Below are 24,692 nucleotides of genomic sequence, written 5' to 3' on the forward strand. Positions count from 1 at the left end.
CTCAGTTGGTTGGGCGACTGCCTTCGGCTCGGGTCATGATCTCAGGGTCCTGGGATCGAGCCCCACAGTGGGCTCCCTGCTCAGCGGGGAGCCTGCTTCTCCCTCTCCCTCTGCCGCTGCCCCTGCCTGTGTTCTCCTGCTCTCTGTCAAATAAATAAATAAAATCTTAAAAAACAAAACAAAGCACGAGCTCCAATATTATTGTACTACTGAATCAAAGCTAGAAGCTAACTAGATTTCTTTTGTGAGAAAAGCAAACCCCTATTTGGTTAAGCCATTATGTTAGGGTTTGTTACTTTCAGCCAAAGTACTACTAACTGTTACAGGGCTATATCAACACTAATGTAAGAAGCAACAAGAAAAATGAATAGGGAGTGCATTCCATTTTATGTTATACATATTAGTTTTTCTTAAAAAAAAATATGTCAATACATAAGAGCCATTGAAAATAAATCACATAACCAAAAGATACAAATGAGAATATACCTTAGACACACACCAAAATTTTTTTATTTTTAATTTTTTTTTACCATAATAAATATGGTTCCAGGCTTGTCCTTGTATCTATCTGGCAAAGCACCAACCTGAAACTTAAGAAACTGACTTAAATCAGGTTTAAACAGAAAAGGACACTACTAGGAAAGAAAACAACAGGCCAATATCCCTGAAGAATAACAATGCAAAAATTCTCCATTCTCAATACTAGCACACTGAATTCAGCAACAAAATGAAAGGATCATTTACCATGATAAAGAGGAATGTATCCCTGCGATGTAAGGACAGTTCAGCATATCAATCAATGTGATACATCACACTAATAATAAAAGAAAATAATCACACAATCATCTTGATACACACATAAAAAGCATCCAACAAAATCCTTGACTTAAAGTCAACATCCATTCATGGTGACAAATCTTAACAAATTAGGCACTGAAAGAACATATCTTGACATAAAAAGGTCATACATGTGAGGCCCACAACTAACATCATAATCGATGGTGAAAGGATAAAAGCTTTTCCTTTAATCTGAGGAACAAGACAAGAGTGCCCACTCTCACCACTCCTAGTCAACATAGTACAGAAGTCCTAGTGGGAACAATCAGGCAAGAAAAAAAATAAAAGGTATCAGAATTGGAAATGAAGTAAAATTCTCTCTATTTGCAAAAGACATGATTTTACAGGGGTGCCTGGCTGGCTAAGTCGGTAGAGCACATGGCTCTTAATCTCAGGAGTAAATATAAATTCAAGCCCCATGTTGGGTGGAGAGATTCCTTCAAAAATAAAATCTTGAAGGAAAAAAACAAACAAACATGATTTTATATATAGAAAACCCTAAAGACTCAACCAAAAAACCGTTAGATCTATTCAATGAATTCAGTGAAGTTGCAAGACACAAAATTAAATTAAAAAATCAGTAGTGTTTCTATATACTAACAATGAGATTTTTATTTTTATTTTCAAATATTTTTATTTATTTATTTCTCAGAGAGAGAGAGAGAGCATAAGGAGGGGGAGAAGCAGGCTTCCTGCTGAGCAAGGAGCCCAAACTGGGACTCAATTCCAGGACCCTGGGATCATAACCCCAGCCAAAGGCAGACACGTAACCAACTGAGCCACCCAGGCATTCCTAACAATGAGATTTTAAAATTTTATTTATTTATTTATTTATTTATTTAGAAATCACAGCAGGGGAGGGGCAGAGGGAGAGAGAGAATCTCAAGCAGACTCTGTGCTGAGCATGGAGCCCAACGTGGGGCTCGATCTAATGACCCTGAAATCACGAACTAAACCAAAATCAAGAGTTGGCCACTTAACCAACTGAGCCACCCAGGTGTCCCCACTAACAATGAGATTTCTGAAAAGAAAGAAATCGATCCCACTTACAATAACATCAAAAAGATAAAATACTTAGGAATAAAGTAAGGAGGTGAAAGGTCTCTATACTGAAAAGAAATTGAAGACAACACAAATATCCTGTGCTCATGGGTTGGAAGAATTAATACTGTTAAAATGTCAATACTACTAATAGCCATCTATAGATTCAATGCAATCTACATCAAGATTCCAATGACATTTTTACAGAAGTAGAAAAAAACACTCCTAAAACTTATATGGAACCACAAAAGACCTCAAAAAGCCAAAGACATGTTGAGAAAGAAAAGAGCAGGATGTATCACAACTGCTGATTTCAAGCTATACTATACAGATACATTATGATAATAAACAGTTATCATGATAATGGCATAAAAGCAAATAGACCAGAAGAACATAACTGAGAGCCCAGAAGTAAATCCAAGCATATCCAGTCAACTAATAGTTGACAAGGCAACCAAGAACACTCAATGGAGAAAAGACAGCCTCTTCAATAAATGATGCTGGGATTAACTGGGTACTGATATGTAAAAGAAAGAAACTGGACCCATATATCTTATACTACTCACAAAAATTAACTTGAAATGGATTAAAAACTTAAATATAAGACCTGAAACCATGAAACTCCCAGAAGAAAACACAGGAATAAAGCTCCTGGACATGGGTCTCAGTAATGATTTTTTGGATATGACACCTAAGGCACAAGCAACAAAATAAAAAAAAAAGCAAGTGGGACTACATCAAACTAAAAAGCTTCTGCATAGCAAAAGAAACCATCAATAAAGTGAAAAGATAACCTATGGAATCAGAAAATATTTGCCAACTTAATATCTTTAAAAAAAAAAGACAAATGCTGGCATGGATATAGAAGAAAAGGAGGGGCGCCTGGGTAGCATAGTCGTTAAGCGTCTGCCTTCGGCTCAGGGCGTGATCCTGGCGTTCCGGGTTCGAGTCCCACATCGGGCTCCTCGGCTGGGAGCCTGCTTCTTCCTCTCCCTCTCCCCTGCTGTCTACTTCTGGGTCTATATCTAAAGGCAACAAAAACACTTCCTCAAAAAGATATCTGCATCCCCATGTTCATAGAAGCTTATGTACAACAGCCAAGACATGGAAACAAATTAAGTGCCCATCACTGGACGAATGGATAAAGTAGTTGTGGTATATATATGCAGTGGAATATTATTCAACCATAAAAAACAAGGGAATACTACCATTTGCAACAACATGGATAGATCTCAAAGGCATTATGCTAAGGGAAATAAGACAAAGACAAATGTTCTACAGTCTCACATGTGAAATCCAAAAGCAAAACAAAACAAAAAAACAAAAACAAGAAAACAAATTCCAAACTCACAGAAAAAGAGATCATACTTATGGTTACCAGAAGTAATGGGTAGGGGAAGGGAGAATTGGAGGAAGATGGTCAAAAGGTACAAACTTCCAGTTATACAGTAAATAAGAGATGTAATGTACAACATGGTTACTATTGCTAACACTGTTATATGATATATAGGGAAGTCATTAAAAGTACAAATCCTAAGAATTCTCATCACAAGGAGAAATTTTTCCCCTTCATTAATTTCTTCTTTCTTTTCTTTTTCTTGTATTTATATGAGAAGATGGATGTTAGCTGAATATACTGTGATAGTCATTTCACAATGTACATAAATCAAACCATCCTGCTGTACGCCTTAAACTTACACAGCGATGTATGTCAATTACTTCTCAATAAAACTGGGGGAAAAAAACAGGTTTAAAAGTTTAAAACCGGGGTGCCTGGGTGGCTCATGGGGCGCCTGGGTGGCTCAGTCATTAAGCATCTGCCTTCAGCTCAGGGCGTGATCCTGGTGTTCTGGGATGGAGCCCCACATCAGGCTCCTCTGCTGGGAGCCTGCTTCTTCCTCTCCCACTCCCCCTGCTTGTGTTCCCTCTCTCGCTGGCTGTCTCTATCTCTGTCAAATAAGTACATAAAATCTTAAAAAAAAAAAAAAAAAAAAGTTTAAAACCAACTTTACACGATGTTTCAACTCTTCCTGAACAGAGCTTGGTCCCTTTTGTAAAACACAAGACATGTGCCCACACATCCTTTCCAATCCTTAAAAAAACAAGCCACCTCCCTAACACAAGGCAGGTTTTTCAAATGTAAAAAAGTCTACAAAGCTAAATTGTGACAATAAAAGGCTGTCCCCCCCAAGTACTTTAGAGATACTCATAAAATCAAATTTCACTTTTCAAAGCAGTGGGGTGATTATTTCATTCACTACAGAAAAAATATTTGATAAGATTAAGCAGTTTGTAATTTTAAAAACTTTTAGCAAACAAGAAACAGAAATGAACTTCCTTAATTTGATAAAAATCATGGACCAGGGGGGCACCTGGGTAGCGCAGTCGTTAAGCGTCTGCCTTCGGCTCAGGGCGTGATCCTGGCGTTCCGGGATCGAGTCCCACATCGGGCTCCCCGGCTGGGAGCCTGCTTTTTCCTCTCCCTCTCCCCTGCTGTGTTCCCTCTGTCGCTGGCTGTCTCTCTGTCACATAAATAAATAAAATCTTAAAAAAAAAAAAAAAATCATGGACCAGGGCGCCTGGGTCGCTCAGTCAGTTAAGTGTCTGCCTTCGGCTCAGGTCATGATTCAAGGGTCCTGGAATCAAGTCCTGAATCAGGCTCCCTGCTCCGCAGGGAGTCTGCTCAGAGGCCTGCTTCTCCCTCTGCCCCTTTTCCCACTCGTTCTCTCAATCTCTCTCTCTTTCAAATAAATAAAATCTTTAAAAAAAAATCATGGATCAAAACCCTTCAGCAAATATTACACTAAGTGGAGAAACTTTAAAATCAGAAACAAGAGAAAGCTGCCTATTATCACTATTATTATTTAACATAATACTAAAGGTCATGGTCAATACTTTTAAGGAAAGAAAAAAGTTGTAAGATGTGAGAATCAGAAGGAAGGAGATAAAACTGTCACTGCCTGTAGATGACATGATCTACCTACAAACCGAGATTCAGAAATACCACTAGAACTCATGACAGTTTGGTAAGGTACAAGATCAACCTGTAACAACATTTCTCTACATCTGTAGTAACCTGCCGCAACATTTAACAAAAAAAATTACCATTCATAATAACAATAAAAAGTATAAAACAGGTAGAAACTACCTTAATCGAGAATATATACAAGCTCTCTGGAGAAAGCTTTAAATTTTTAATAAAAGACATAAAGATACCCAAATAAATGGAAATTCCATGCCCTTGGATAGATACTACAAATTCTATCCAAATTGATCTACAGGTTCAATGCAATCTCAATTAAAATTTCCAGTTAGTAGTTTCTGAATGAACTTAAAGTTTTTGTGTAATTTTAATCTTACTCTGAAGTTTACATGGACGAATAATTGCCACGTCAGTCTTGACAAAAGAGTTTAAAAAAAAAAAGCTCAGAAACAAAAAGTGATCAAGGTTAATTAACATAAGCATAACAAAACGTGTTTCTGTCATGTACCCTCTAATAGCATTGCACTGAGGGAGACACGACATCTTTTCTGGGCATTCTTGCCAAAAATATATAACCTTAATCTAATTTTGAGAAAACATCAGACAAACTTAAATTGAGAGACATTCCACAAAGTAACTGACCAGTACTCATCAAAACTGTCAAGTGCAGGGCTGCCTGGGTGGCTTCAGTTGGTTAAGCGACCGACTGGTGATTTCAGCTCAGGCTGTGATCTCAGAGTCCTGAGACTGAGCCCCACAGCAGGATCTGCACTCAGTGGGGAGTTTGCTTGGGAGTCTCTCCCTCTCCCTCTGCCCCTTCCCCGACTGGCATGCGTGTACGTGCTTTCTCTCAAAAAAAAAAAAAAAAAAAAACTGTCAAGAGCATAAAAGACAAAGACAGAGGAACCCTTACAAACAGTGAAGACTAAGGAGACACAATAACTACATGCAATGTGGGATCTTTGACTGGATCCTAGAAAAGAAAAAGAACCCTAAAGAAAAACTGGTGAAATTCAAGTAAGTTCTATAATCACCATCATTAACAGTATCAGACCAATATCAATTTTCTGGCTTTTGTAACTAAACCATGGTTACGTAGTGTTAACATTAGGGGAAGATGGGTGAAAGGCATACATGAACTCTATACCACCCTGGCAATTTTTATTTAAGTGTAAAATTATTTCAAAATAGGGGCGCCTGGGTGGCTCAGTGGGGCGCCTGGGTGGCTCAGTCATTAAGCATCTGCCTTCGGCTCAGGGCGTGATCCCGGCGTTCTGGGATCAAGCCCCACATCAGGCTCCTCCACTGGGAGCCCGCTTCTTCCTCTCCCACTCCCCCTGCTTGTGTTCCCTCTCTCGCTGGCTATCTCTCTCTGTGTCAAATAAGTAAATAAAATCTTAAAAAAAAATATTTCAAAATAAAAAGTTGAATAGAGAAGATATATAAATAGATACACAGATTAAGATAGACTATGAAGCCACAGTCATTAAAAAGAACAGAAAACCTGTGGGGTATGGGCACAACAGACAAACAGCCCTATGCACCAGAGTACAAAGCTAAAAGATATAAGTATGTGGGAATATAAGATACAATCAAAGGGGCCCTATAAACCAGCAGGGAAAGGAGAGACTGCTGAGTAGACAGACAGCAGTGGGAAACCGGTTCACACATAAGCCTATGAAGAAAAATAAAACTAGATCCCTACTGAGACCATATGCAAAGGCAGGCTTCGTCTAGACGGATTAAAAATCTACACGTGAAAGGTAAAACGATAAGAGGTTAACAAATGAAATAAGAGAATATCCTTGTGATCCAGGTATTTAAGTAAAACTTCAGATCAAAAGCACAAACACGGAGCTCCAGTGGCGCAATCGGTTACCGCGCGGTACTCATACAAAAGCACAAACACAAGGCAAAAGTTTATGTTGGTTACACCAAAATTATGGATTTGTTCAATGAAGGGCATTATAGAAAGATGACAGAAGGGGCACTTGGGTGGCTCAGTGGGTAAGCATCTGCCTTTGGCTCAGGTCAGGATCTCAGGGTCCTGGAATCAGGCCCCCATGTCAGGCTTCTCTGCTCAGTGGGGAGTCTGCTTCTCCCTCTACCTCTGCCCCTCCCCCTGCTCATGCTCACTCTGCCTCTCTCATAAATAAATAAATAAATAAATAAATAAATAAATAAAATCCTTAAAAAATAAAAAATAAAATCTACATTGGAGTAACATCTAGAAAAACGAAGGAATACCTAAGAATCAACAAGAAAAAGACAACAACCCAAGAGAAAAATGGACAGAGGAAAAAGAGCAATTACAGAACACTCCAAAAGCAAAGGAATATATAGAGCTAATAAAAATCATAGAGAAATACAAGTTGACAATGAGATATCACATTACACTTAATAGGCTTACAAAAAATTAAAACTGGATAATGCTAAATGATGGCAGGAATCAGGGACACTCCACTACTGGCAGGAGCGTGGACTGATGTAGTCATCCAGAAGGGCAACTCCTGGCCTATCTGTATTTTCTGGGACAGAGCAAGTCCACTCCTAGGTACGTATCCCCCAAAAATTCTTACACAGCTCCGTAACAGATAACGGACACGCATGAAGATACTCATTGTCGCATTTTTGTAGCCGCAGGAGGTGGAATGTCTAACCCTGGTGAGCAGATAGGTCAAGTATGGTGGACAGATGCATACTATAGAGTGCTAAGCAGTGGTCAGAAAAGATTAGACGCATAGATGAGACATACGCAATATTTACATGAAATGCCAAATGTACACTTTGTAGGAGCACATACATATACACACATTACAATATTAAACAAAGAACAGTCACTCTTGGAAGCATATGGGAAATGACATATAGGAATTAAGAAGAATAAATAAAACAAGAGAAGGAGTTCACACTGACCAAATATAATGTGACTTTTTACAGCTGAGTTTACAAAAAAAGTGTCTAAGAATATGAACAGAAATGGAGAACTATTACTGTTCATATCCATAAATTCAGTGAAATTGGTTTCACTTTTAATAAAATATTATTATTGGTAAAACAGGTGAACTATCATAATAATGAAATAGACTGAAAAATAATTTACCCGTCTAATCCTCAGGAGGATTATAAGGCACAAATAAATTGTGGCTAAAGAAAACTTTCACTCAGTAGCTTTTGACCAGTTAACTACAGGCTAAGCAACTACTAAGTGCCTGGCACTACAAAGTGATGAAATAAAGTATGCTGCCAAATCTTTCAGGCACTCTTAACCTAGCTGAAGAGCTAACATGGGGCACAGTAACTAAAACAAGGGGCGATTCCAGCCCCACTGAGAAAATCGGAGAGTAGGTATTCTAAGTGCCATCGGGTACACAGAACGTGAGCTACATATTTAATTTTCAATTTTCTAGTAGAAACATTAGAAGAACACAGTAACTGGTTAAGATAATTTAAATATTTTTTAATTTAACCATATTCCCAAACATTTCAACACATAATATAAAAAGATTAAGACTGTATGTTCTTTTTTTTTTCATACTGTCTTTGAAATTTGGTATATATTTTGTACTTACAGAACATCCTAATCCAGGCTAGCCACATTTGGCTGATAGCTACTGTGTAGGATAATGCAGCATTTAGCACTCAGAGGATGTGAACACATTTGAGCGAGATGCAAGAAAAAAGGTACCCTAGAGGTGAAGAAATAGTCTTTGAAAGATAAACAGTAGAGTTCTAATGGAAGATGAAAGTTATTTCAAGCCAGGCACTAGCACAGGAAAAGCTAAGAAAACTTGGGGGATGGGGAACTATCCCCCCTAACCTGCATGTCTAACCACTTTCATCTCATACAACTCTCTCATTTCACGTGGCACTGACACTGGAGGGGAAGAAAAAAAAAAGGCTTTAGTTCCTTGACATCATGATGGCTGGCAATTTACCTTTATGCTCCTGACTAGGCTGTCCTTTCTGCCTTGCTCCCCTTTCTCTCCCCAACCCTTAGCTTAGTTAATTCCTACACTAAAGTACTAGACTGTGAGGTCCCTCTGCAGTCTCAGAACACAGGACCTGGCAACCAGCTGGTGTGAGATCTCTGGGTAAACAAACAACCAAGCAGAATTGTCTGGCTGGGTATTAAGGTTACACAGTTGAGCAGTGAGAAATAACAAAGCTAGAAAGGTGTATCAAGAACTTTGAATACGAAACCAAAGACTTCAGATTATCCAGTTTTTTAGAATAATACTACAAAAACTATTTCAAGAGGGAATTAACATCTATAGAATGTCCGGGGCGCCTGGGTGGCACAGCGGTTGGGCGTCTGCCTCTGGCTCAGGGCGTGATCCCGGCGTGATGGGATCGAGCCCCAAGTCAGGCTCTTCCGCTATGAGCCTGCTTCTTCCTCTCCCACTCTCCCTGCTTGTGTTCCCTCTCTCGCTGGCTGTCTCTATCTCTGTCAAATAAATAAATAAAATCTTTTAAAAAAAAAAATCTATAGAATGTCCATGATGTGGTGTGGACTGGGCCAAGCATGTTATTGGTGTTATTTTCTTCAATCACAACAATCCGGAGTAGATGGTGTTATTTGGTTGTGGTAAAAAAAAAAAAAAAAAAAGTAAAATGTACAACATGGTGACTTTAGATAATAATACTGTATTGTATATTTGGAAGTTGCTAAGAGAACAGATTTTAAAATTCTCATCACAAGAAAAAAGTTGTAACTATACGTGGTGATGGATGTTAACCATTAATTAACTATACTCACTGTGGTGGTCATTTCGCAATACAAATATTGAATCACTATGTTGTATACCTGAAACTAATAAACTGATGTTTTACTTTATTTTTTTTTTAAGATTTATTTATTTATTTATTTGACAGAGAGAGAGAGAGAGCCAGAGAGAGAGGGAACACAGGCAGGGGGAGTGGGAGAGGAAGAAGCAGGCTCCCAGCGAAAGAGCCTGATGTGGGGCTCGATCCCAGAACGCCGGGATCACGCCCTGAGCCGAAGGCAGACGCTTAACGACTGAGCCACCCAGGCGCCCCTAAACTGATGTTTTAAATGTCAATTACATCTCAATATAAAAAAGTGAAATAAAATATTTTTGAGGTACAGATAAGTGAATTAACTTGGTCATGATTAACTTACTTATATTCGAAGGCTAGTTTCAATTCCAAGTATGTAATTCCAAATCCCAACGTCTCGTATGCTTTGTTGTTGTTGTTCCTTTTTTTTGCTCCACATCTTGTCCACTCTACCACATGTAGACATGTCTACATAATCATTCCCTCAACCAATCTTTCACTCACATCTTTCTCTCCACTTCCAAGCCCAGATGCTATTCATCAAGTTCTAAGAAAGCTGTCTTAGGGGCGCCTGGGTAGCTCAGTCGTTAAGTGTCTGCCTTCGGCTCAGGTCATGATCTCAGGGTCCTGGGATCTAGCCCAGCACCGGGTTCCCTGCTCGGTGGGAAGCCTGCTTCTCCCTCTCACACTCCCCTTGCTTGTGTTCCCTTTCTTGCTGTCTCTCTCTGTCAAATAAATAAATAAAATCTTAAAAAAAGAAAAAAAAAAGAAAGCTGTCTTAGGCTTTAAAAGGGAAAAGAGGAGATGCTTTCAGTGGAATAACTACAGAGGGGAGAGGCTGAGGACACAAGGACAGAGATGAGAAGACCAGTAAAAAGACCATCAACATTAAAGATGGCTAACATTTATCTGTTACTTACGTTATCAAGCACTGTTTCAAATGCTTTACCCATATTGTCTCATTTAATCACTATTTCAACCAATATTTTGTTGATTACCTGTAATAAATGGCAAGCATGTTCTAAGTATTTGTTACAATCCTAAACAAACAAACAAAAAATTCCTGTCCCTGTGGGGCTTTCCATATACTAAAGGAAACCGACAAAACACAGTCTACATAAGAAATACATAAATAATATGGTATGTAGGAAATAACAACTGCAATGGAGAAAAGAAAAACAAGATCAGGGTTGGGGTGACTGGGAAAGTCGTTGGTGATTAAACCACTGAGGTGATACGTATAAAGAGGTGAGAAAGTCAGCCATGAGGATATCTGGAAGAACGGTGTTCAAAGAGAAGGGCAATGCCAAGGCCCTCAGGTTGGAGTGTTCCTGGTGTGTTCCCAGAACAGCAAGAAGACTCCTGGGTCTATGGGTGTAGCAGGTGCGGAGAGGTAGGAGATGACGACAAAGAGGAAAGGGAGCCCAGAGCACAGAAGGCCTTATCCTTGTAACGGCCCTGTGAGGTCATCACTATTACCAATCATATTTTATAGATGAGGTAACTGGGGCACAAAGAAGTTAAATAACTTGTCCAAGGTAACACCATAAAATGTTAGATCCGATTATAAACCCAAAGAGTTATTATTACAGTGGTTTGAAAACATGAAACAGATGTTTTTGACACACTTCCCATTACAAGGTAAGGTCCATGTTCCTTCTGTTGAATCTGGGTGGCTGTGACACATTTAGCCAAGAGAAAATGACAAAAGTGATACTGTGTGCCTTCTGAGGCTAGGTCATAAAAGATGGGCAGCTTCTATCTTTTCGAAACGCTGAACAACCTCAGAAGTCTGATCACATGGAGGCCTCCGTGTTGGAGAAGCCCTTGTAGACACTCTTGCCAAGAGTCCCAGCTGAGCCCACCCTTCTGCCAAGGTGCTAGATACTTGAGTAAAGAAGCAATCTAGGATGTGGATCTCCCAGCTCAGCTGTTCAAATCCCCCTAGCCTTTTGAGATCCTCCAAACTGAAGTCCCACATAGAAAAACAGAGATAAGCCATCCCTGTCTGAATTCCTTACACACAACCTGTGAGCATAATAAAATGACTGTTGTTTCATACTACTAAGTTGTGGAGTTCCACAGTTGTTCCACAGCAATAATAAGAACCATTATACGATAAGCAGGAAATAAATATTAAGAACCTGAACCGGTGTGCCTCAGCGGCTCAGTTAGTTAAGCGTCTGCCTTTGGCTCAGGTCATGATCTCAGGGTCCTGGGATCAAGCCCTGCTTCGGGCTCCCTGCTCAGCGGGGAGTCTGCTTGTCCATCTGCTCCCAACCCCCATGCTGGTGCTCTTACTCTCTCTCAAATAAATAAATAAAGTCTTAAAAGATTAAAAAAAAAAAAAGAACCTGAACTATGTTAATAGAAATGAAACAAACAAACAAACCTGGAATACATTACCATGGTATGTGGAAGGTTCTTTATCATTAAATATCTTTAACGTCTAGATGGCAACCTTCTTTTGAGAGAAGAAAACAAGCTCGTTTAGTCCATTCCACTAACAGAGCTAATACATGCTTATGGGTACCAAGGAGGGCCTAAGAATAGGCAAGGGCTAGCAAGGGAGGGAAGACAAGAAAAGACGGAGATAGTATATGAACACAATGCCATCAAAAACACCTCAAATGCCTTCAACAACAAAAGCTGATTGCCCTGGTTTAAATTATTCTTCTGGATAAAGAATGGCAATTCTCAGAGCAGAAGGCTGAGTTAGGGAATGGTTCTAGGTGGACTCCTCTCCATGATTCTCATGCTAGAATCTGCTATTGTAGTCAATGAAGTCATAAAGGTACTTACTGCATAAAGAATGGGGCTATCTAAAATTCTAGAATAAAAACCTTTGGGCTCAGCTTATTCAAATTTTATACTAATTCTACCAATACACATTTTCATGTAAAATGTCCATAATACAAACTCCCCAATATTGAACATCCACCTAAATGCAACCATCTATTAGCAACAAATACAAACAAAACACCTCCTGCTCTGTTCAAGTTTCAACTCTGAACACCAAGATTCCATGTAACCCACTTACACAATGCCTTATCTAGTCCACATAGGGTTACGTAAGACTAACCATGGCTGAATAGCTCAGGTGGCTAAAATGCAGTCCTGAAAAACTCTACCTGGAAGAAAAAGTTAGACTCCCAAAAAAATAATCCTTGCTTCCAGTGCGAACTTCCGCCCTCCCAATTACTGTACATGCAGGTGCGTATGGGTCAGCACAAACTCCTTATTACTACTTGCAGACCAACTCCAAGCACATTCTTTAAATTCTTGTATAAGACAACATTAAAGCTGGGATATTCCCAGGGAAGAGATTTGTTCTCTCCTTCAGGTTTAACTTTAAAGTTTAAAGTGAAGGGGAGATGGGGTGCCTGGCTGGCTCAGCCAGTAGAGCATGCAACTCTTGATCCCAGGGTTGTGAGTTCAAGCCCCATGTTGGGGGTAGAGTGTACTTAAAAAAAGAAAGGAAAAAAAAAAGTATCAGGGTGCCTGGGTGGCTCAGTCAGTTGAGTGTCCGACTCTTGGTTTGGGCTCAGGTCATGATCTCAGGGTTGTGGGATCAAGCTCTGCATTGGGCTCCACAATCAGCACAGAGTCTGCTTGTCCCTGTCCCTCTGCTCCTCCCCATACTTGCACACACTCTCTATCTCAAATAAATAATAAGATCTTTTAAAATATATTTAAAAATATATAAAAATGAAATAAAATGGAAGTGAGACAAAAGTTTTCTTTTCTTCCCCCCCTTCTCCCAGCCCCCTCCACATAGCCACTGCCCCCCCACACACACACACACTGAGACAAGCATTTTCTGCTTTAGTCCTCCCAGTGGTGATCAGAAAGGGCTGTATTCCCTGACTTCCAGGTTGAAAAGAAATTCCACAGATAAAATTTGGCTGTATCTTACTTAGAATCCAGAACAACCCTCCTTGAAATTAAAGATAACAGGTAACATTAATTGACATTAAACTGTGTATAAATCTATTCTTAGAAGTAATTACAATGTAAATAATCATGTACTACATAAATAACCAAAGTGACCTATATTCTACTCATTGCAAATCTCCACTTTCACCTAATTTACATACAGAAGAAACAAAAATAACCCTCAAATTGAAGTCTATAAGATCTTTTCTCAAAACACTTTGACATAAAGAATTTTTATTCGCAGAGAGCAACTTTTTTAAAAAGGCTTTACTCAATAGATAGTTGTACTTGGAAGTTAAAAGGCATACTGAATGAAATCATACTATATATTTTAAATGAAATACTATATAAAGTACTTAGTACTGTTGCCTGATATACAGTAAGTGACCAACAAATAGTAACTATTTTTATACTCCATAACCGCACCTTTTTACAAAGAACCAACTTTAAAAACGCATGGAACTTGAAAACTTTGATCTATCAGAAATCTCTCTTCTATAGTCACAATACAATCTAAAGGAATAGAGTTTAGTTGGCAAGCTTTCACTGAAAACAAATGCAGTGATTAAAATGTGGTTTCTGGACCTGCCACATTAACATCACCTAGGAAATTGTTAGAAATGCTAACTGTAGGGGCGCCTGCGTGACTCAGTCGTTAAGCATCTGTCTTCGGCTCAGGTCATGATCCCAGCATTCTGGGATCAAGCCCCGCATTGGGCTCCCTGCTCAGCGGGAAGTCTGCTTCTCCCTCTCCCACTCCCCTTTCTTGTGTTCCCTCTCTTGCTGCCTCTCTGTCAAATAAATAAATAAAATCTTAAAAAAAAAAAAAAGAAAAGAAAAGAAATGCTAACCGTAGAATCAAAGTCAGGGGTAGGGCCCAACAATCAGAACTTTAAGAAGCCCTCAGTGATACTGGTGCTTGTTCCAGTTTGAGAGTTTATTAGACTAGTTTCTCCACCTCAGGGTGCTTTGTTCTGCAGGGACGGAGAAGTCCTAAAGGGCAGGTGCAATATGGTTCCTAGGTATATCCTCTACCGCACCTAGCACAGCATCATACACAAAGTAGACTCATACTCAAACTTGAACAGGTTAATCATAGTCTCATATAACCTACAGCTGACTAAACAAGAACACCACAGAGATAAGGCATTCTGGAGGCTTGTTCACATTAATAATAAGTACATGCTGCACACACACCAGGTGCTGTTAAATAATTGGCAAAGCCCTGGGGCCTCTGGTACTTTGGCAAATAATCCAGGTTTACAAAGTTTGATGTGCTTTAAAACTTAAGTGAAAACTACATTTCTAATTTTACCAGTGTCCACACAGGATTTGACCATGGCTCTATACAAGTCAACTACAAAACACAAACTAAAAAACTTTTCTGTTGCTTTCAAGATGCATCTAATTTCACATATTAGTTAACTGTAATATGTGGACCCACGAGCTTCCAGTTTAAATGAAGTGTTAAAAAAAACTAGATAACTGGGGCACCTGGGTCAACTCAGTCCATTAAGCGTCTGCCTTCAGCCCAGGTCATGATCCCAGCGTCCTGGGATACTAGCCTCTTGTCCACCTCCCTACTTAGCAGGAGCCTGCTTCTCCCTCTCCCTCTGCCTCTCTCCCTGCTTGTGCACTCTCTCTCTCTCTCTCTCTCAAATAAAATTTTTGTTAAAAATTTAAAAAATAGACAACTGAAGAAATTTGAAGGCTGACTGGATATCTGATACGAAGAAATTATGATAAAGGGATTATGATTACCATGTTTATAAAAATGAAGCTTTATCTCTTTTAAATGCTTTAGAGATGAAACGACATGACGTACTCAATCTATTTCTTGGGGAGAAACCAAATGAAATAAGACTGGCCACTGAGCTGCTGAATACATGGAGGGCTAACTATATACCAGGGTTTCTCAACCCTGGCACTACTGACATTTTTGGCCAGATTTTTTTGTTGTTGTTGGGGGAGGAAGGGGTGCTGTCCTGTGTATTGTAAAATGTTTAGCAGCATTCCTAATCAGTAAACTCTCTTCAGTTGTGACAATCAAAAATGTCTCCAGACATCATCAAATGTCCACTGGGGGGCAAAATAGTTCCTGGTTGAAAACCACTGATAAAAACTTGCTAAATACTCCCTGCTTCTTTGTCTGAAATTTTCCATAACAAAATATTTAAGTTTTATTTTAATTATACTCTGTATTTTGGTACAACCACATCTCTCTAGTTGAGTAATTAGTACATAAGCTTTTTTTTTTTAGATTTTTTTAGATTTTTTTTTAGATATTATTTATTTGAAAGAGAGCATGAACAAGGGGGAGGGGCAGAGGGAGAAGCATACTACCCACTGAGCAGGGAGCCCAACGTGGGACTGGGACTTGATCCCAGGACCCTGGGATCATGACCTGAGCTGAAGACAGACACCTGACCAACTGAGTCAGCCAGGCGCCCCAGTACATAAGCTTTTGAGAAACAGCTTGGTACACAAAAAAGCAGAGAGGACTGACCTGGAGCTCTGGAGCCTAGTATAGGTGCTGCTACTGAACAGTTTTGTCATAAGCAGCTCCTGTCACTTCTTGAGCCTCAGCATCCCCATCAGGTCGGATTATTTGATTAGTCCTTTTGAGTTTTAAAATGATTTGATAACAGTGCTATCTTTTATTTAAAACAATTTTATTTATTTATTTATTTGAGAGAGAGAGTGAGGAGGTGGGGTGGAAGGGGAGAGGGAGAGGGAGGAGGGGAAAGAATCTTAAGCAGACTCCCCGCTGAGTGCAGAGCCCAACACAGGGCTCCATCTCATGACCCTGAGCCGAAATCAAGAGTCGGACACTCACCCAGGCGCCCCAAACAGTATTATCTTTTATACACCCATCAGCTAAAGGTGTATATTCACATATGTAAATGAAACAAAAGAAAACAGAGTAGTGTACTAGGATGAAGACAATATTCTTGTTGCAAATTGCCTGCCTCTTATTATTCTTGATCTATAAGCAACATTCCTATCACAGTTATACCCAATTATTTAAAATGTAAATAAGATTCCCAGGAGGGGTGTCTGGGTGGCCCAGTCTGTTAAGCATCTGACTCTGGTTTGCAGGCTCATGAGTTCAAGTCCCACACTGGGCTCCATGTTGAGCATGGAGCCTAATCAATCAATCAATCAATCAATCTCCCAGGATAAGCAAAATGTAAAGTCTTTTTACAAAATGGAAAGACAAAGCTTCTCATCATAATAGCCAAAACATCCATCAATGGTGGATGGATTAAAAATTGTCCTACATTAACTGGATAATATATGGAAGTGTTGAATCACCATATTGTACACCTGAAACTAACATAACACTGTATGCTAACTGGAATTAAAACTTAAAACTTTAAAAAAAATTGTATATTCAAACAATGAACTACCACTCAGCAATAAAATGAAATGAATTACTGATACACAAGCATGAATACAGACTCCATTTATATAACATTCTAGAAGAGATAAAACTATAGAGACAGATGATAGATGAGCGGTTGTCATGGGCTGGGGGAATAAAGAGGGGACTAACTGCAAAGGGCCACAAGGTAAGCACCTTTCTGGGCAATGAAAATGTTCTCTATCTTGACTGTGATGATGGTTAGGTATCTATACATTTGTTACAACTCATTAAGCCTTACGCTTAAAAAGAGTAAACGTTCTATCTCAATAAACCTGATTTTAACAAAAGAGCTGCTCCAGAAACTGAGAGCTCCCATTCATTCTTGTATCCTCACCAACTGGCAGGAAGTCTAATACTTAGCAGTTCAGTAATGGCAGGTAAATAACATGGCATATGCCAGATGTGTAACACTGACACAAGTGTATCACATTGTCAAAGACACACAACTACTCCCAGAACATTCTAATATAAATTTAAAAATGGAACAGGGCATGGTGAATTAATGTAATGTAATGTAATGATGTGCTACAAACCTCTGATTCTAACATTGTCAAAAATTCAAATTTACATTGTTCTTTTTTTAAAAAATTTATTTATTTGAGATAGAGAGCAGAGTGAGCGAGGAAGAACACAGTGGGGTGGAGGGGCTAAGGGAGAGGGAGAAGCAGGCTCCCCTCCGAGAAGGAAGCCTGATGTGGGGCTCAATCCCAGGACCCTGGGATCATGACCTGGGCAGAAGGCAGGCACTTAACGGACTGAGCCACCCAGGCACCCCTCCTATGCTGTTTTTAAAGAATAAAGTTAGTAGTTTCTAACAACACACAAAAAGATTAGAACATAATTCAACAAATTCACCAGAGATCAAAGTAAAAAGACTCATTGAGTGTAAATCCTTCATTATCACAAATCTGACTGTTTTTGGCTCCAGTTCATTTAGAAAGATGGAGCTTCTGCTCTTGGGTCAATGTAAGATTTTGCTTCTCTGGGTGAGAGTCAATGATCAAAGCTAATCAACTCGCTTTTTTGCTAACTCCACTCTACAGCATAGTTAAGGAATAGGAAAATGGTCGAGTCAGAAGTAGGTTCTTCCAAGGGTCTATAAGAAAATGAATTTCCTGACTCACCCACTCTATGATTTTCTAGTATTCACTCTTTATGAAACTTTCTAATCCATCTCAGGTGAAGGAACATATGCCACTGCACTACTCACTTACCAGGTTAAAGAGCGCTAAATACTATACATTAATACACTACAGGAATGCTTTAGACCAAAGTTCACATAAACATTAAATCCCCTGATAGTTATCCAGCAAATAAATGGCATTTTGAAGATCAAAATGAAGGCATTTGATACCATGAGGCCACAAAGTCTCAGGACGTTGTTGAAAGCATGGAAACAGGCAGAGCAAGAAAGCTTTTCCTAAGTGATGGCATTTTCTTGCCAGGAATTACCTCATAACACGTATAATGAAAGGCCAGTGAAGTTTCTTCACAAGCTATTTGCTAGATGTTTTACAGAAGATAACTCCCAGCTAGACTGGAAGAGTTCTGAACCCGGCGCTAGAGAAGAGTTCAGAAAGCACTTAAGAGTCAACATTTGTCCAAAGAAATTTCCACTACAAGTTGTCATTCCCTAAAAATGCTGTTCCTGGACTTTTTAAAAGGTCTACATGAACAAAATCAAAGGTTCCTTTTATAGAATCATAGGATGTTAGTGCTAGAAGGGACCTAAGGCTCGTGTAAGCCAACCTGTTTTTAGGGAGAAGGAAAGCTAAGCCCGGAGCGGGTGTTCCGGAGCCAGAGAGTGAGTAGGGGGGCAGCTTTACTATACACCTTCCTTTCAAAAAATGCTTAACCGACCCTTCAATACAGATGTGTATGGAAAGGAAGCTACTCCTTAATGCAGTCTACTCTCGCCAAAAACTTCTCTTCTGAATAGCGTTGGAGTTCCATCCAAGGGAGATTCCTCAATGGCCACTCAACTGTAGTGACTGTCACTAAACTTAGTTCCAGACAATTTTTAAAAACCGGGCATAAAGGGCAGTCCACTTGACCCAATCAATTACTTTTCATCAGCACCACGAACCCGTTTTCAACCTGACAGCCTCTCAGAGCTGCGTGCCCAATCTAAAAGGAGGGTTTGCTTAAAATAAGCACTACACAGCGCAGAGAACCGACACACACTCGGGCAACCCACAGCGCAGCACCCCGGGGTCTCAGGGCACCGGCTGGTCAGGATGAAACTTACAAGCTTTACTAGCAAACAAGACTCCGGCGTAAACACGAATGCACAGCCCGGGCCCGCACGCCAGCAGCAGCAGGGCTGCCGCCTCCACGAAACGGTCCGGCCCGGCTGCCCCGCGGTGCCTACCGCCTGCCCACGATTTCCAGCGCGCTGCGGGCTGGCGACCCCTGACAGCAAGGGCTGCTGTCGTGCTCCGGCAGGCAGCGGGGGACACCCAGCCCGGGCAGATCCCGAGAACACCTCGGTCACTTACGTTCTCAGTGTCTCTTTCATTCACCGTTGGCAGCGGAGTCCTAGTGGACATTTTACTTCACTTCACTTCTGCACAATGCGAGGGTGAAACAAAACAGCACGGCCTTGGGGGGCCGGCGACCGCGTCCTCGAGTGCCCTGCGGTTCCGGAGCGGCGCCGCGGAGGGTGGCTCCCCTCCCCCACAGCCGTCTAGATCCCGGGCCGGGCCCGGGCCGTCCCTCGGCGGGTCCCGGGGCTCATGCTCCCCCGGCCCCGGCGGCCGCGCCGAGGAGCCCCGCGGGCGGCGGTGGCGGGGCCGGGCCGGCGGCGGCGGCGGGCTGCAGGTCGGCCCGCCGGCGTCCCCGCGCCTCAGGGCGGCCCGCGGGCCCGGACCCCTTCGCCTCCTCGTCCGCCCTCGTCCGTCGCACCGCGGATTTCAGCGCCGGGGCCTCCACACAGCGCCGCCGGCTGCCCCTGAAGAGGAGGACGAGGAGGATGTGGACAAGGTGGAGAGCAAGACAGGCCGCCGCGCGCTGCGGGCGCCAACCATGGAGGGGGCTGCGGAAGCGGCGCTTTCGCCCGGCTGTTCTGCTCTCTCCGGTTCGCTTGCCGCCTCAGCCTCCACCCGCTGGCCGCCGCCGCTCCCGGTACCCCGGAGCCTCACGGACCCAAGATGGCCGCCCCTCGGCTTCCTCTGCTGCCTCCGGATGCCGGAAGTGACGGCACCGCCGCCTCCCGGAGCTCGGCCAATCAGCGTGGCCTGAGGAAGCCTGACCGGCTGCTGTTGCTAGGGGCGACTTGGTCCTGTCCCGAGGGGAGGAGGCAGCGCTCTGTGCGCGGAAGGGGTGGCCGGGCGCGGTGGGTGGCGGGCGCTGCAGGCGCCTCCGAAAGAGTCGGCACAGGGCCCTGAGCGGTGGCCTGAGTTCCTCTGCTAGGGTGGCTTTTACAGTGTTGGTGGAGCGCCTACTGTGTGCCGAGGTAGAGGTCGCTTCCGCAGGACCGCGGGGCACGGAGTCGAGCCGCGGCAGCAATGACAGGGCTGGGGCTGCGGGGAGGAGCCGGGCTCCTGCATGATTAACGGTGACTCGGGAGTGGAGCATTCAGCCACCCTTCCTGCCACCAGCTCTGCGTAGCTGGGGGCTGAGTTCGGGACCCTCTAGGAGCTCGCGGTCAGGAGGGAGATGGACTCGGACTCAGCTAAATGCCATCCGGAAGGAAGACTGCTCTACTGGGGGTTGGAGAGGGAGCGAGGCGAAGCCCTGGAAGCCCCCAAGGGCCAATTCCTAAATGCCAGCGTGTGGCTGCTGAAGGGCTGGAAGCACCCCTGGGTCCCTGGGGCCGAGCTCAGCGACGCTTGCAAACCGGGAACATCGGAAATGTTACTGGAAAGCTCCCTCGCCTCTGCATGTGTGCGGTGGTCCTGCGCAGACCCTGACCCGCGGTGGGATCCATTGGCTCGGGGTTCTGAGGAAGGATATTCTGAAGTAACACGAACTGTTATTGAGAGTTTACCTTGTGGATACATTTTTTAAAAAAGATTTTATTTATTTATTTTGACAAAGAGACAGCCAGTGAGAGAGGGAACACAAGCATGGGGAGTGGGAGAGGAAGAAGCAGGCTCCCAGCGGAGGAGCCCGATGTGGGGCTCGATCCCATAACGCCGGGATCACACCCTGAGCCGAAGGCAGATGCTTAACCGCTGTGCCACCCAGGCGTCCCACTGAGCCACCCAGGCGTCCCACTGAGCCACCCAGGCGCCCCTGGATACACTGCATTTTTTACCTCATTTAAGCCTCGGAATAAGTTCTTGCAGTGGGTATGCCTTGTTTTTCTTTCTTTTCTTTCTCTTTTTATCCCCCAGCATGTGAAACGTCTTGCTATGTCTGGGACATTTCCTGCTCTGTGAGACATACATGTCTTTAAACACCAGCATCATACCCAGAGAGGGCAGATGCTCCCACCATAAAAACACATGAGGACGAAGATGCATTCGGGGCTCCCATCTCACCCTCTCAGGCTAGTGTTCACTGAGCCAAGGGCAACCTTGTTTAAAATGTTATTCTCTTGGGGCACCTGGGTGGCTCAGTCTGTTAAGCATCTGCCTTTGGATCAGATCATGATCCCAGAGACCTGGGGATTGGGCCCCAAGTTGGGCTCCCTGCTCAGTGGGGAGACTGCTTCTCCCTCTGCCTCTGCCCTTCCACCCCACTTGTGCGCTCCCTTCTCTCTCTCAAACAAATAAATCTTTAAAAAAATAAATAAATAAAATGTTATTCTCTCTCTCCGTCTTTGGCCAAGCAGACATGATTAAATTATCATTATTTAAATGTGTGCTTTGTACACTTCATCTGAAATGTGGGTGAGCACAAGACTGTGGGAGCCCCAGTAGGACATTTAGCCCATTTTGGGGGGTTGGGTCAGGGAAGCTTCCTGGGAAAGAGATGTTTATTTCTGCTGAGTCTGAAAGTGTGAGTAGAGTTAGCCAGGGGAGGATGAGTGGAAAGGCATTCCAAGCAGAAGGGCAGCCTGTACAGGGGCACAGAGATGAGGAACAACATAGTGGAGTTGGGTAAATGTCAAGAGAATGAGAGGCGAGAGGTTAGGCTGGTGGAGTCAGCAGGAGCCAGGCTGGGCTCGGACACCATGTGGCACTCAGTTCTGCATCCTGATGACAGGTATATCAACTAGATCAGCTGTGAAAACACCTGTAGGGCACACAAAAGGGTTTCAGCCTTGGGTAGGAGCTGAGAGACAGGGTTTAGACAATTCAGAACACTCCTCATTGACCAAAGAAGTAGCTGGGGGATGAGGTTTCCAATTAAATGCTTTTCTCACCAAGCCACACATTAAATAATGAATCAGTGAATGCCAAAAGATGGGAAATGAAGCTGACACTATTAAACGCACGAGGTTTCTGGTTTTCATAAAGGCTGGAATTAAAGAAACACTTTGAACTTTTCTTTTTTGTACATATATTTATTTTTTCCATTTTTAAAAATTTAAATTCAATTAGCCAGCATATATTGCATCGTCAGTTTTTGATGTAATGTTCAATGATTTATTAGTTACGTGTAATGCCCAGTGCTCATCGCATCACATGCCCTCCTCACTTTGAGCTTTTCATTTCACTTATGTCAAATGACATCACAGTACTCCAAAGACCTGGAAATGGGAAAATTGGAGGCAAAGTATGCATGTTACATGCAAAAAAAAAAAAAAAATGGAAGTGGAGGAGGAGAAAAGAAAAAGCAGAGCATTGTTATGTCTGGATCCATGGTCTGGAAGGAATGGAAGGGTAAGATCTGGATCTGGAAGTCACTCTTGGAATGCCTTCTTCTGTCCTTTTTCATGTTCCTTATTCTCTATCTTCATATTAAAATAGGCTCTATCTTTGTCTCCTTAAGCTGAAAAGACGTAAGTAAATCTACCAAGCTGTGTGTGTGCATAGGTAGAGCTGACTCACATGGCAGGAAGGAAACTCATCCTGAGACGTCAGAAGTTGAGGACAATCTAGTCCTACCCTTGTTGCTGGGGGGCAGAAAAGGAACAGAGCCTCCGAGAGGTGAAGTGACTTGTCTGCAGCTGCACAGCTAGTTAGCAACAGAGCCAGAAAGCGGCCCCACTCTCCCAAGCCCCAGACCCATGTCCTTGCTCCACAGCTAGTGTGAGCACCATAAAGAAAAAAAATCTTTGAATACCTTCCCTGCCCTGAGACTGCTCTCCTCCAGACTGTATAACGATAGGGAGGATTCAGGGGGACCGGGAAGATGTTCCAGGCAGGACAATAGCCGGAACACCATATGAGATGTGAGATTCCTAAGCTGCCTGCTGGACCCTCACAGAGGCCAATAATGGCCTTATGCAAGAAACGTAAGCACCCATTTGTTGAAGCCATGACAGTTTGGGTTGTCTGTTACTTGCAGCCCAGTGCATTCCTAAACCAATTCTGTCATGTGCAGTGGTCAGATCTCCTGACCCCCAGGCCTGTGTTCTCTACACCACATCTAGTTTAGACAGGGCTGGAAAGGCCTGCTTCGGCCTGGCCACCACATGACAGCGCTCACAGTCACAACCTCTCTGCCAGAATGTGGGAGGTGCTGGGGCCAGGCGCTGTTCCTCTGTGCGTGTATGTGTGTGTATGTGGGGGGAGGGGTGGGTAGAGAGCTGACCCAGAGCTGAGCACTGCGAACAAACAAAGCCACAGAGAAGAGGAGTGTAATAATCTGGGACACCTGGGGTCGTCATGCCTGGAGGCCGGGGAAGAGGAGGGGTGGGGCCATGTGTAGGCCAAGCAGGCCAGAGACACTTGGAGGCACTGGGAAATATGAAGTCCATTTCAGATCCACCCTCCAGGCTGCTCCCCAGCATATTGGAGGCCAGAGCAGGCATGCTGCTCTTCTAATTCACTACTCCAGTGCCCTTCTTCACCCCAGTGGGGCCATTATCGCCCTCAGGGAGGGTCCAGCAGGCAGTTTAGGAATTCTCATGTCTGAAACTGTATTCCTGCTGTTCTCCTGCCTGGAACAGCTTCCCAGTCCCCTCAAATCCTCCCTGTCATTATACAGCCCTGTCATCTCACCTCTTCCATGGAGCCTTCCCAGATTCGCCTCCTGTGAGCTCTCCCCCACTGCCAGGATCCTTGCCTGAGATCACAGTACATTTACTGAGTTCCAGCTGTGTACCTGGCACTGTACCAGGCACCTATGCTTAAGACTACTAACTCTCTAACAGCCCGGTGAGGGAGTCAACATGCATGTTGCTGGGCTTAGGTGGTGGGAGACCGGAGTTTAAAGAGAGGGACTGTGACTTGTCCAACATTGTCATAACAAAGAGGAGAGCTAGGATTGCACTCCAAAGCTGTGCGCTGCCCTCCAAGCGATGGGCCCCTTTCATTCTGGGTAAGGGGAGGGCCTTCTAGCCCCTTGTGCTTAGCTCAGAGGAGTGTCCAGTTAGAAAGTCAGCACAGATATGACAGTGACCACCCTTCTAAGTACTGCATCCTTTCAGGATAATTGTGGGTGGACCACTTCTGAGATGGATCACAGACTTCCCAGCCTTTCTAAGCACACTATTCTGAAAAATTCAGCTTTGATCAATAGTTACCCTTTTATTAGATCCCGTAATGCACTGCAATATTGGGAGGCTTTGGGGGATATGGAGATAGAAAGGGCCATTTGTCCCTGCACTTGATG

At 42.9% G+C, this 24,692-nt stretch overlaps 1 protein-coding gene across 5 annotated transcripts in view; it reads right to left on the bottom strand.

Annotated features, from left to right (window-relative positions):
- The window catches only part of MARK3 (microtubule affinity regulating kinase 3), a 111,469-nt gene extending 91,765 nt beyond the window's left edge, over nucleotides 1–19,704 (bottom strand). For 3 of the 5 annotated variants that reach the window (XM_040641373.1, XM_040641372.1, XM_008706111.2), the window contains exon 1: nucleotides 19,523–19,704. In XM_040641373.1, coding sequence (XP_040497307.1) covers nucleotides 19,523–19,573 — 51 coding nt within the window. In that variant the 5' untranslated portion in view covers nucleotides 19,574–19,704. The remainder of the gene's footprint in view (nucleotides 1–19,522) is intronic. The other 2 variants (XM_040641375.1, XM_040641374.1) reach the window with 2 other exon arrangements.
- Nucleotides 19,705–24,692: the final 4,988 nt, after the last annotated feature.

This window comes from Ursus maritimus, unplaced genomic scaffold, assembly GCF_017311325.1.
Source record: "Ursus maritimus isolate PB19 unplaced genomic scaffold, ASM1731132v1 scaffold_25, whole genome shotgun sequence".
Lineage (NCBI taxonomy): Eukaryota > Metazoa > Chordata > Mammalia > Carnivora > Ursidae > Ursus > Ursus maritimus.